Below are 13875 nucleotides of genomic sequence, written 5' to 3'. Positions count from 1 at the left end.
AAAAATACAGTAACAGATGTGAAAAACCCAATGGATAGTCTCCACAGCAGGATGGAAGGAACAGAGGAACGAATCAATGAAGTAGAACAATAGAAATTCCCAGATCTGGACAACAGAAAACAGACCAAAAAAATAATAAGCAGAGCCTTGGCCACCTGTGGGACTATAACAAAAGGTTTGACGTTTGTGTCACCAGAATCCCAGAGCAGAGGAAAAAGGGAAAGACTGACAAAGTACTTGAAGAAATAAAATCTGAAAAGTTCCAAAGTGTGGCCACAGACACAAAATCACAGACTCCAGGAGTTGAGCAAACCCCAAACGTGATAAACTGAAAGAAATTCACAAAAAAGACACATCATAGTCAAACTTCTGAAAACAAAAGACAAATAAGGAATCTTGAAAGCTTTAAGATAGAAACAACTTACCTGTGGGAGGAAGACAATTCCAGTGAGAGAGGAATTTTCATAAAAACCTCTAGAGGCCAAAAGAATGTGGCACAACATTTTTCATGGCTGAAAAGAAAAGAACGCTCAGCACAGAATTCTATATCCAGCAAAAGTACACTTTAGGAGTGACGGGGAAACTAAGAGTACTTGTCACCAGCAAACCTGCCCTCAAAGAATGGCTGAGGAAAGTTCTCTAAAGAAAAAGGAAATGATAAGGAATTTTGAAACATCAGAAAGGAAGAAGGAACAACTGGAAGGGTAAAAATATGAATAAAAACAATACGTTTTCCTTCTTTTGAGTTTTTAAATTTGTTTGACAGTTGAAGCAAAAATTATAACACGGATGTGGTTCTGAATGTATATAGAGGAAATATTTCATACAGTGTATTATATATGGGGGAGGGTAAAGGTATGTGAAGGGGGAGGTAAGGTTTCTACATCATGGTAAATCTATGCTATAGAATACCGTATGATCATTAAAAAATAGGGGATATGCTTTTTTTAGTATATGAGATAATATTGGTGCCGTATATAATTTAGAGAAGAATACAAACCTTGGCAAAATAATGGATCCCATTTTGTTAAAGGATGCATAAACCCATATATTCAGACAGATGTTTATATAAGTTTGTATTTTTGTGCACAGTGATGGAGTATGTATGTTTACACATGTTGTGCATATTTCAAAGGGTACATAATAAAGGAGCTAAGTGGACGTAGGGATAGGTACACAGGTATGTATACTCCCTTTCTCTGTGCTCTTTTGTTTTTGTTCTTGGGGTGTTTGGTTCTTTTTTTTTTTTAGAGGTGGTCTTCCTCTGTCACCCAGGCTGTGGCATGGTCATAGCTCACTGAAGCCTTGAAATTTTGAGCTCAAGCAATTGTCCCACCTCAGCCTCCCAGATAGCTAGGAGTACAAGCATACACCACCATACCTGGCTAACTTATTTTTTATATAGATGGGTATCTCACTATGTTGCACAGGCTGGTCTGGAACTCCTGGCCTCAAGCAATCCTCCTCCCACAGCCTCTCAAAGTGCTAGGATTACAGGTGTGACCCACCTCGCCCAGCCCATTATGTATTCTGATAGATCTTCTAGGCATTGAAGTACTGATGTTTGTATAGAAATATGTATTTTGTGGTTTCCTTTTTTGTTGTTGTTAACATGCGGTATCATAATATGTGTGGTAAGCTACAATTTCCTTTTCATCTTAGCAATATATTTTGGAGATTTTCCTATTCCCCAAGATACACAATGTTTCCATAGTCAGTACATGTGACCCTACCTCATTCTTCATAACTACTGTGCAACACCCCTCCATATGAATGTGACCACAGCATGTCTTGCTGTTCCCCCTATTTGTGAACATTCTGCTGGAGGTACATTTTTGGTATTACGAGCATTGCTGCAACAAAAATCCTTATAGATGGTTTTTCTACACTGGTGCTTGTATTTCCCTGGGCTAGATATATTGGAAAGTAGAAATACTAAGTGAAAAGCTAAATTCCCTCCTGAAAAGCTATACCCTTTTGCAGTTTTCTCAAGCCCCCACTGCATAGATGCTTTTGTGTCTACTGATTGACAAATGGATGAGGCAATAAATTTCCCCAGATTACTCTGACTGCTGCCCAAGGTTCCCTCAAGCTTAGAGCCATCCCAAAGGTGTTCTCCCATTTTTGCAGAAATTTATTCTGTACTTTCCTCTTTCCATCGAGTTCCACTTGTCTTCTGTCTTCCAGGAACCCTCATAATTTTTATCTACGTGCCTTCTTGTTTTCTAGTACTGTTATGGATTGCTTTAAAAGTATATTTGTATGATACCATTGGGGGAAGCTGGGTGAAGGGTATATGGAATATAATTTTTGCTGTTTCCTGTGAGTCAGTTCTTTCAAAATTTAGTGTTTAATTTGTCATTTTTAGGGTTTTGGATTAAGAGGGGAAGTCTGGAGCAAGTATTCAGTTAATCACTTTGATTTCATCCTATTTTGTTTGAATTATTACAAACAAGTATATTATTTTTGAAATAATAAAATTCCATGTACCTTTTTAAAAAAGAGGTAAATATATATATATAAACACACATGAAAAGAAATGTACAAAAATAATTTGATTTTTATATTTGCCCTTTTTAACAAGGAGCTTTTATCTCATTTCTAATTTGAAAAACAAGATCAGGGAATTGGGGTGAGTTACAAAGATATGTTTCAATAAAAAGATGCTCATAAATGAATGGGAATAAACTGGTAAGTTATGAATTTAATCCTTGTGAAGATACTAGTTTGCATCTAGTTGTTATAAATGTTTCCCGTAAAAATTCTAATTGTGATAACCATGTAAAGCATCATTAAATTTTTGATGAAGTGTCATTAAACTTTATGCGGGCGTATGTGAAATAATAACTGCAGCACTCCTATTTTCAGGGATCCAAATGGTTCAAGGTCACAGGTTAGTGGAGCATCTTCCTTTCCAGTCTGGGCCACGGCGGGCCACTTGTTGGAGTAAAGATACTTATTAGTCATTATTTTCAAGTGTTTTATGTTGTTCCCAAATTAAACCCAGTTAATACTGTTTGTGTGTTTGGGGGAAATTCCATTTTACCTTCTTGTCACCCGGGGCCTTGGTAAAGTTAGGCTTTCAAGCAGGAAACTGGGCTCCTACCTGGTAATTTACTACCCTCACTCTACTTTCCCAAGCTCGGGACTGGTCTCGGCCGTGAGCTGGTGTGCTCTGCCTCGGTTACATGGCCACCCCCAGGTTGGGTGTCCAGATGAGATTGGATAGGGAGGGTCTCTGAAAGTGTCCCAGGTCAGTGCCTCCTGAGAAGTGCTCTTGTGCTTTCTAAATAAACTGGGAGACTGTTGCTCATAAATAATTCTGCAACCCACTCTTTTCCTTAGGCTTTTTGGAAAGGATATAAACAACGGAAGGCGTATATGCACAGACGGCAAATGTTCATTGATAATATTTATTCTATTGTGAAGGTAAATATCCTTTTTTGCCACATCAAGTGCTTGGCTTAAAGTTTTCTTCTCATTTTGATTCTGGAAGGCAGCTGTGGAAAAAGGGTATGTGTGACCTGTAGACGATTTGGAATCCAGATGAGAGTTGAAATAGTGGAGCTGGAGAGAAAGCGGAATCAATGGGATTGGTTTAAAGGACCTTTTACACTGAAGACAGAGAATGACATAATCTAGACCCATTGTGCCTTAGCTCCTCAACGAGATAATGGCCTGTGCCCTTCATGGATCATGTGCCAGTTCTCCCAGAAAACTATTGGTAGCAGTTGGTTCCTCATGAGACATCTTAAGATGTTTTCCTGTAAAAAACCTAAAGGATTGGGTGTATTGAAAGGATAACAGAGAAAACCCTAGACTTAGTTTGATTCCCTGACTCATTGCAACTCTCAGCAAAATGCCTTGCCCTCTTGGCTTTTATTTACTGAGATTAAAGCAAAATAGTACAATGCTACATTACCTTCCCTGCCTCTCTCCTGTTAAGACAGTGAGATTAAGGGTAACATGTAAAATGTTTTGAATGCCTTAAGAGAAAGCAATGAAAGAACTGGGAGATGAAGAGTAGGCTTTAGATATTTATTATTTAGTGGACTGCTAATTTTTATTTTTTATCAAATAAAATATGATTTCTAGGAAAACTACATGAAACTACATTGAGTTGTTTGGTGATTGCCTTGGCTTCTCTACTTATTTTTAGATTCAGTCCTGGTTCCGAATGGTGACAGCAAGAAAGAGCTACCTTTCACGACTACAGTATTTCAGAGACCATGTAAGAGAAATGCTTGTGGTTTTTTTTTTATCTAAGTTGAGAATGAACTAAATGAGTACTTTGTTTAACGTTAGCATTGTTAAATACAAAATAAAATGATTTTTATTAAGTGGTAGAAATGAACACTTAGGAAAGAATAGATCTGAGAACTTCATGTGACAATATTTGAAGGCTTACTTTTTTAAATCAGAACTGATGGTGAAAATAAGACTTTACCAGTCAGGACTGGGTAGAAAACAAGAGAGAGGAACAATGTGGTCTAGTAACACCAAAGAGAAGACTCTAGAGAAATATTTTCCAACATTGTATATATAGTTTTTCTAACAGCTAACTGATTTATTTACATAGGAACCAAACAGGAGGGATATTTTTTTTAGAATCTTTTAAAAGTAGTCATGGGAACATAGATTGGATTATTTGAATTCTGTGTTAAAGTTCTTTTCCCTTTTTATATCCCTTTATGTAAACAGTCCCCCTACAGCCTTGTTTATACTTTTTGCTAACTTATCCTACCCATTCTTCAAAGAAAATAGAAAAATAAATGTCAGATACACCACATCTAAATATTGTCAGTTCTAAGTAGTGTCAGTTCATAAATGTTCTAAATTCTAAAATAGTAGAGTAGATGGGACTCTGGGAAGTCATGATTTGTCTCAATCTTTTGCAGAATAATGAAATTGTGAAAATACAGTCCTTATTGCGAGCAAACAAAGCAAGAGATGACTACAAAACATTGGGTAAGTGGAAGCGTTCTGAAATAAAGCATGAACTCATCCTCCAGGCAAGGACAAGTTTTTTCCATCTTGTTCTAAGAACAGAAGGATGCACGTTACTTCCAGTAGATGTTGATCACCTCAGGCCTCTACACCAGCCCAGTACTGAACAAGTACACAGAGAATACATGGTAATAGGAACTGGGCCTTCCTATATGTAAGTGGAAGGGAACAGCCAAGTGGGTTTAATTCTGCTTCAAAAAGAATGGGGTTGGCATAAATGCTGATTTTTTTTTTTTAATTTGAGCTAGAGTCAAGAATCTAATACAAAAAAATTAATCAGAAGATAAGCTTACATTTAAATTGTTTAATTTGTTAGCTGGGCTGTGATTCTTTTCTGCCTCATTTTAAAGATAAAACATGTTCACATAAGAATTTTTGGAAATACAAATAAAAAGGAAGAAACTGGAGCCACATCTCCCCATGATGATAACTACAAACATCTTCCTCTGAGTTCATTCTGGACTTTCCATAGCAGCTATGGTTTTTAACACATTAACTGCCATGTGAGTTATATTTAACTCACGCTAGTTTTGAGCCTGGGGCCTCGTGAATTGTATGTAACTCACATGTCTCTTCACCTTGGGAGCTTTGAGAACTATTTTTCAAGTTGCACATAACTCACACACAGAAAACAATAAAAAATAACAAATTTTTCATTAAATTAGAAAGGATCCTTTTTTTTTTTTATTTCAGCATGTTATGGGGGTACAGATGACTAGGTTACGTATAGAAAGGATCCTTTTGTTTTAGACGTTTTAATTCTATTTTTGTAACAAAGCCCATGGCCCCAAGGAAAAGGTTTTTTCTAGTGTGGCAGTCAATGTATTAAAATATATTTTTTTTAATAATACTAGCATATTGCATTTGTAGAAAGTTTGAAAATAGCAAAATAAAAATCACCTAGATAGCAATTCTATTTTGTGCCATCTTCTTACAGTCCGAACTGTGCCTATCTTTGTTTGTGTGTGCAGCTTGTTTTTGTTTTTTTTAAGAGACAGGATGTTACTCTGTCACCCAGGCTGAACTGCAGTGGCATGACCATAGCTCACTGTATGTAACCTTCCACTCCTTGGCTCAAGTGATCTTCCCACCTCAGCCTCCTAAGTAGTTAGGACTACCGGCATGAGCCACCACACCCAGCTAATTTTTTTCTAATTTTTTTAGAGACAGGGTCTCATTATGTTGACCAGGCTAGTCTTGAACTCCTGGCCTCAAGCAGTCCTCCCGTCTTGACCTCTCAAGTAGCTAGGACTACAGGCATACATCAATATGCCTAGCTATTTTTTTTTTTTTTAATTTTTTGTAGAGACGAGGTCTCACCGAGTTGACCAGGCTGGTCTCAATCTCCTGGCCTCAAGTGATCCTCCCATCTCAGCCTCCCACAGTGCTGAGATTATAGGCATAAGCCACTGCGCCTGGCCTCTTACTTTGGCTTTTTCCATAAAATGATTCCTTATATATTACATTTTTATGTTCTAATTATCTCAGCATGCATATATCCCAGATTAAATCAAGAAGAGCCTGCTGATAAATTTATTACTTACACTGCCAAGTAACTAGTTTAACTAGCGCCCTTTATTGTCTTAAATTTATCTGAATTAAGGGATGAAGCATATGGCTCAAGAAAGATACTCCCTGGTACTTGTGAAGGAAGAGGCTAGGGAAGCTTTGGAGTCCACCCTCTGCCTCCGGCCTGTAGCATCTAGTGGATCATACCTTATCCCACTAGATTCCAGAATTTGTATGCAAACTGAGGAAGGAAGAGTCAATCTTTTCAATGCCACAACTTCTCCACTTTTGAATTCATGAGGTCTCTCAGTTGGTAGATATGTTTAAATTTTTAACAAGAAGGTGGAATATAGAGGGTTTGTTTTCTGAGCCCTGACATTAACACAGTTTTGCTATTGCCTGTGTACATGAAAGATGATGTAAGAATAAATTTTCCAAATGAACACAGGCTAATTTTCATTGCATTCATGTAACATGGTTTTGTGAGTAGTCATGATATTTCTCCTTTGTTTACATTTTTTTAATTATAAAGACAAATTCCAATTTCAAAATTTAGGCAATTTTATGGCTTAAAAGGTAGGTAGAAACTGTTAGTGAGTTAGATGTAAGCTTCTCTGGACTTCGGCAAAATTGAATGGTTTTGTGGTAACTGAGATGTAACTTTCATTTCTTTCTCAGTTCAGTACCTTCAGAAAACTGAGATTTGGGGTTTTTAAATCCGTAACAAAAATCACTTTTCTTAGTTTGTCACCATCCATTTTCACCCTTTCCCTTTGGAATGGCACTGAATGCATTCAAGCTTGGAAGGTGCTGGAACTATGATATAGCCACTTGTAGATAAGGACTACAAAGTGGTATAATTTCCTGAGATTGCAATACCTGTTCCACAAACTGATTCTAAGATGAAGATGTCAAAGAGCCTAGTGTTGAGAGAGGAACTGTTAAATTGGAGCCTAAATTTAAATTTGATACTAAATTTGACCCTAAATTCTTAACTAAATACAATTAGTGAAGCTAAAATATTAGTTGTTTTCAAGAGGCCTATTAGTACTGCAAAGATCAACTATCTATCCTCAGTGGAGGAAGAGGCAGACAAACACTCTGGCCACAGGTGCGACAGCTTGTGTTCTCACAACTTGGCTGCATGAATGAGCTCTGGTGCCTCACTCACGCTTTTCCTGAGATGATCGTGTCATTAGCAGCATCTTTGCTAGGAATGGAAGGAAAATAAATCGTCATGTGCTTCAGTGATCCAGAAATTAAGAGTCTCATGATGCAAGGCAACTTCTCCATTAAAGACCACCAGAAGTGGTAAAATAGCAATGTAGATAACTATATTAGGGCGTTTATGCTGGGTTCGTGCCATTAATCGTTTGTGTTGTTGGTTTGCTCTTCTTATTTTTGGAGTTTCAAAACACCACAGAAGCAAGCTGAAAGTACAAGGACGACTAGCAAGGGCCCTCAATGTAAAGCAGGGCAGCTCTTGGGGTTGCCACAGCTGGACTGGGCTCTTCCAAGTCATCTTTGGATTGCTGGGTCTAATCATTCATCCTCCAAAGTTCTGGACAGTTTATTCTTACAGTTTACACAGACTTGATCTCACTGAGCACATTAAAAAATACATTTTTTCAAGAGTCAGAGTGCCAAGGAATTAAAGCCTAAAGTTCCAGGTGCTAAGGAAAATCCTTTGAGAACTTAAATGAGAATACCTCTGCCAGTGACTGGGGCTGGCCCCCGCCCAGCTTCTGAGCAGTCTCCCTGAGCCCATGCAGAAACGACAGGACCAAGTTTCAATTTCTAAGATCTTTTTATTTCTGCCGAGTAGAACATTCATTCCACTTATCATTCCTTTGGTTCCTGTTTGGCCTTTACAATCCTCCCTTGCTTGACCTTTGCTAATTCAGCTTTTACTCACTCCTGGCTCCTTCCCAAAGATCTTTCAGGCTGAGATAAACCACTTTCTGCTTCCTGCAGCAAGAACATAAATCTCTTATCTGGCTCAGCCACAAGGTCTCAGAGCCGAGGTAACTTAGGTTAACTTTCTTTCCCAGGTTTCCTCATGAATAAGGCGCAGATAGAACTATCTTCTCAGTGCATGAATCTGGAACAGTGTGAGAGAGAGCTGATAAATGAGTAGTAGCTAACTAGAAAACAGTGGGGCCGGATATCCACTTCATGCATTTATTTATATGATTGGTTTACTTGTCTAGATTTTTACATGGGAGTCTTAAAGGTTCCCTCCACAGACTAAGTGCTTTCATTGGTATATTTTTCTATTAATACTGTATTTAAAGACCTGGACCAGGCACAGTGGCTCACGCCTGTAATCCTAGCCCTCTGGGAGGCCGAGGTGGGAGGATTGCTTGAGCTCAGGAGTTTGAGACTAGTCTGAGCAAGATCGAGACCCCATCTCTACCAAAAAGAAAAAAAACCCAGCCGGGCACTGTGGTGCACACCTGCAGTCCCAGCTACTCGAGAGGCTGAGGCAGGAGGATCGCTTGAGCCCAGGAGTTTCCAGTTGCAATGAGCTATAATGATGCCACTACACTCTAGCCAGGGCAATGGAGCGGAGACTCTGTCTCAAAAAAAAAAAATACGTACATACCTGGTTTCTTTCCTGTTGATAATCATTCCATGGTTTCCTAATTAAAGTATGCCTCTTCCTTTCTCTACAGTTGGCTCCGAAAACCCACCATTAACAGTCATCCGCAAATTTGTACACCTATTAGACCAAAGTGATTTGGATTTCCAAGAGGAACTGGAGGTAGCACGATTAAGGGAAGAAGTGGTGACCAAGATTAGAGCCAATCAACAGCTAGAGAAAGACCTGAACCTGATGGACATCAAGATTGGACTCTTGGTGAAGAACAGGATCACGCTAGAGGTCAGTGGGGTTTGTGGGACTGTCAGCTCCCGGAAGAGAGAAGACGCATACATATAGTCACGTCACTTCACAACGGGGATACGTTCTGAGAAATGCATCATTAGGCAATTTCATCACTGTGCAAACGTCATGGAGTGCACTTACACAAACCTAGATGATATAGCCTAGTACACACCTAGGCTATATATTAATATACAGCCTATTGCTCCTGGACTACAGACCTGTACGGCATGTGCCTGTACTGAACACTGCAGGCAGTTGTAGCACAATGGTGTTTGTGCATCTAAACATATCTGAAGATAGGAAAAGTACAGTGAAAATACTATAATCTTACAGGACCTATGTCACATATGCGATCCAACCTTGACCAAAATGTCATTATGTGGTGGGTGGCTATTTATGCTTATGACACTTTGGTCCAGCTAAGCTCATTTGGAATCTAGAATAAGTTATCTAAAGTTCATTTTCATTACAAGTTAGTGGTTCTCAGACCTGTAAAATTTTATGCCCCCTTTTTATAACATACTTCATAAGGCTTCTTCGCCATTCTGACATGAAATTTATATATATTAATAATAACATCTGCTCACATGTGTACCTTCATAATAAGACTAAGGCTTTTATGAAAATATAAAAGAAATTTTAAAAGTAATTGATAATAAAAGTACATATTTAGATGTGAAAATATGCTTGAGGACATTAGAGGATATAAAGTGACCAGGGCCTGGGCCTTTTCATAGAACAATCGCATAGAGCATTACAGAGATTGACACTGGGGAGGCGGAGAACTGGCGGGACCTCATTTTCTAAATTAGAGAAGAACTTTGTGTAAAGTCCAGCATAAGCCAAACGGTCTCCCCCATCACCATTTACACAGCAGTTGCAGTCCTAGAAAACTCAGTGTATATTAAAATTGTGTGGGCAAAAATGCATCGTGCAACCTGTATAAAACAGTTAGATTCTAGGCTCAGTTACAAACAGAATCTCGACCTATGTGAACGACCAGCAGGACATTCAAAAGTCCTGCCATGCGAGATGTGGGACAGTTATTTACACAGGATGGTCCTACAAATTGCCTGACAGCAGAGCGTCTGCCATCATGGTCCCCAACCACTAGAAACCTGGCGTGCCCTCTGATTGTTAAGATAATCAAAAACACCCCTACACATTTCCAAAATGTCCCCTGCAGAGTGGTACTGCCCTGTTAATAGCTTTTAAATAAATAACAGTGCGTTTCTTCTCTGTGTGAAACTTGCTAATGTTTCCATAACATTATGAGCTCCGTGAAACAGTGGAATAAGTGCCATTTTTACCTCATAACAGATTTCTAGGGTAAGACCTCTCTCCGTGTTCCTTTTCCTTTCCAATATGCCACATCAACTTTCAGCAAACTGACAGGTCAGGAAGGGAAGGTGCCCTCTGGAAGGCCATGATGGGTGAGAGCTGGAGAGCCCAGCGCCCAGCCGTCAGTGCCCGAGCGTGTGGTTCTGGACGACGAGAAAGCTGCCTGTTACGCAGGCATGTGAATGCCCCAGACCTTTTGTCCTCTAGACCTCATAAAGATACCAGGGAAATAGTGGAAGAGAAAATCAGGAAATAGAGCAGCTTGTAAAATAGAAATGATCGCCTTTCTAAATATTCAGGAATAATAAAACTATAATTTAAATATTCTACATTTGACTGTATTCGTATGTTAGCCAGAAAAACAATAGTACTTTACTCTTTTTTTAAAAAGTGTATTTGTGGCCGGGCACAGTGGCTCACGCCTGTAATCCTAGCTCTCTGGGAGGCCGAGGCGGGCGGATTGTTTGAGCTCAGGAGTTCGAGACCAGCCTGAGCAAGAGCGAGACCCCGTCTCTACTAAAAATAGAAAGAAATTAATTGGACAACTAAAAATATATAGAAAAAATTAGCCGGGCATGGTGGTGCATGCCTGTAGTCCCAGCTACTCGGGAGGCTGAGGCAGGAGGATCGCTTGAGCCCAGGAGTTTGAGGTTGCTGTGAGCTGGGCTGACGCCACAGCACTCTAGCCGGGGCAACACAGTGAGACTCTGTCTAAAAAAAAAAAAAAAAAAGTGTATTTGTATTGTTTGATACACTTGAGAACTTTTAAAGTATAATATATTCAAGAAGGTCCCTCAGAGAATGCCTTTTAGCCTTAAACTGCTGGTTCACCCTATCCCCATAAACAGGAATGCCTTGCTTTTAAAATAAAGACTTAGTTGCAAATCAGTAAATAGTTTAATTATTTTATGGAAATACAATCATGGCAGGTTTCCGGATATGTATGAATGTTTGTTTTTAAAGGTGTTTGTTACTAATTGATAGCATTGTAAAACAAAGTTAATTTTTCAGCTTACATTTTCAAATGCCAAATATGAATCCAACATTTATTAGAAGGTAAACTAATATTAAATGTGAAGTCTTTAGTCTTATTCGTAGAAGCATTTTTAGTTTGATGGTAAGAATAAAGCGTTTGAAGCTTTATTTATAGTAGTGGGAAAATGAAAAATAATCTAAACACGAAAGCAATAATGTTTTTAAAGAGTATTTAAGGGCAGGGGAAAAGGTTAGCAATATAATGGAGGAGAAAATAGTACCTAAAGCAGTATGATTTATTTTAGGAAAGAAATTAAGGCCAGAAGAAAAAAACTTAAGTGATTTGTAGCTCCATAGAAATATTGCTTGATTGAGGTGCCCCCTGTAGTATTAGAGACAGAAATGATCTCAGGAGTTTTGCAGGGCTTTGCCCTGAAGCAATGTGTGAACATGTTAGTTTGCGTATCAAAAGCTGCCTTGCCTCAGGAGGGCATCTCAAAGGTCAGTAGTAGCTGCTTTCCAAGGTGATGCTGCAGTCTCAAACCTGTGGTTTTCACCTGCTTTGAATGACAAAGCAGGTTTGCATGGAGTCACAGGATGAGAGCTGATCGAAGAGTGCCTGCCTGAGAGACAGGCACCTGCGGCTGAAGGCAATTAGCCCAAGGGACAGTTCATGCTTGACTCCTGACTGCCTGTCTCCATTCACAATAACTAGATAAAGAAATATGGAGCCACTATATCTCTGTTTAACCCTTCTGTTAAGTGACAGCTTTATCTTTGAACTTAGAAGTTTGTCTTTGAAAGATTTTGTAACTGTTTGTTCACATAGATAGAGTTAATGGACCTATAGAAGCCTTTTAGAAGACTTTTAACCTAAAAGGAACTACCTGTTGTCATGTAAACCTGTTACCCCTGGCAACCGATCTCTGTACGTATAAATACCTATGTGAAACTTTATTCTGGGCCTCACAGTTCTACAGGAATACTGTGGGGTCCCCCGAGTTCCTCCTCTTTTTTCATAACTCTATAAAACTGTACTTTCGTCTCTGTGTATTCTTTTATTTCTCTATTATTTCCTTATCCTTTGCAAGGACCCCTGCCTAAGGGACCCAATTTTTTGCTGGGAGTGTAGCTAACTCCCCGCGGTGATTTTTCTTTGGATGATAGAAAATAAGTTTATCTTCTGTACCACCCCCTCCTCTTTTTTTAACAATGAGTATGTTTAGTGAGGAAAAGATTTTAGAGGGAATTGGCTTGGTTCTTATAGAGCAACTCTAGCTCTCTCTGGTAAACTTAAAATTTTTTACAATTCTTTTAAAATCAGCATTCCTCCTAAAAACCTCAAAATCAGTGGGTTAGTAAAGTGGCTAATATAGATTTTAGGTGAAAAGAATGGTTCGGAAAAAGAAGACAAAGCAACTGAGAGGGTTCTGAGAGGCATAGGAAGGACAAAAAAGTATAGACTCAGATTAGATGGAAGGAAAACTTAAATAGAAACTAAAGGTAATCTTTAAGTGCTAAAATTCCTATTCATAAGTGTGATGCATCATGTAAGAGCTCAGATTTGCAAGCCAGTATTACCCAAAACCCAGGATTGAGATTTATTTTACTACTTAATTATATACTTCACTGCTCATATTAGTATGTGACCTTGAGCATGTTTCTTAATCTCTGTGAGCCTGTTTTCTTCTTTGGAAAATGTTCTAGGTAATTACATTTTTAATCTTTACAGCAACTCAGTAAGATTGCTGTTATTAAGCTCATTTTATGATTAGGCAATTGAGGCTTAGAAAGGTTAACCTATACAAGTTCACAAAGCTAATCACACGTTACAGATTCCCATATCTTTATGACTTTGAAGCCCAAGCTCTTTGTACTAGTCCACACCTTCTACAAAAGTGTGTCACTGTATGCGGATTCCCCATCATCAGGGGAGGGGGAAAGGTGGTGGCAAAAGGGCAACTTCGAGATGTGGGAAGATCATGAGCAAGGTAAATACTGTTGCTCTTTCACACCAGTACTCAAATGTTCAATATGTCTTAAGAACAGGGAAAATTAAGTTTCGATTTAATAAAAATTATCTGCCTCTGTTTGTAACCCCCATCTGGGTTGGCTCTGATCTCTCTAACAAGCTTCCCAAAGCAAACCTCCGCTCA

At 38.8% G+C, this 13875-nt stretch overlaps 1 protein-coding gene across 1 annotated transcript in view; it reads left to right on the top strand.

Annotated features, from left to right (window-relative positions):
- Window positions 1-13875, top strand: part of IQGAP2 (IQ motif containing GTPase activating protein 2) — a 290113-nt gene that overhangs the window by 232225 nt on the left and 44013 nt on the right. Inside the window, exons 18-21 of the mRNA XM_012664485.1 lie at window positions 3346-3429; window positions 4160-4231; window positions 4899-4968; window positions 9192-9400. Coding sequence (XP_012519939.1) covers window positions 3346-3429; window positions 4160-4231; window positions 4899-4968; window positions 9192-9400 — 435 coding nt within the window. The remainder of the gene's footprint in view (window positions 1-3345; window positions 3430-4159; window positions 4232-4898; window positions 4969-9191; window positions 9401-13875) is intronic.

The sequence above is a fragment of the Propithecus coquereli genome, unplaced genomic scaffold (genome assembly GCF_000956105.1).
Source record: "Propithecus coquereli isolate 6110/MARCELLA unplaced genomic scaffold, Pcoq_1.0 Scaffold9, whole genome shotgun sequence".
NCBI lineage: Eukaryota > Metazoa > Chordata > Mammalia > Primates > Indriidae > Propithecus > Propithecus coquereli.
The sequence above is the reverse complement of the archived record's forward strand: the minus strand, read 5'-3'. Positions and strand labels throughout refer to the sequence as shown.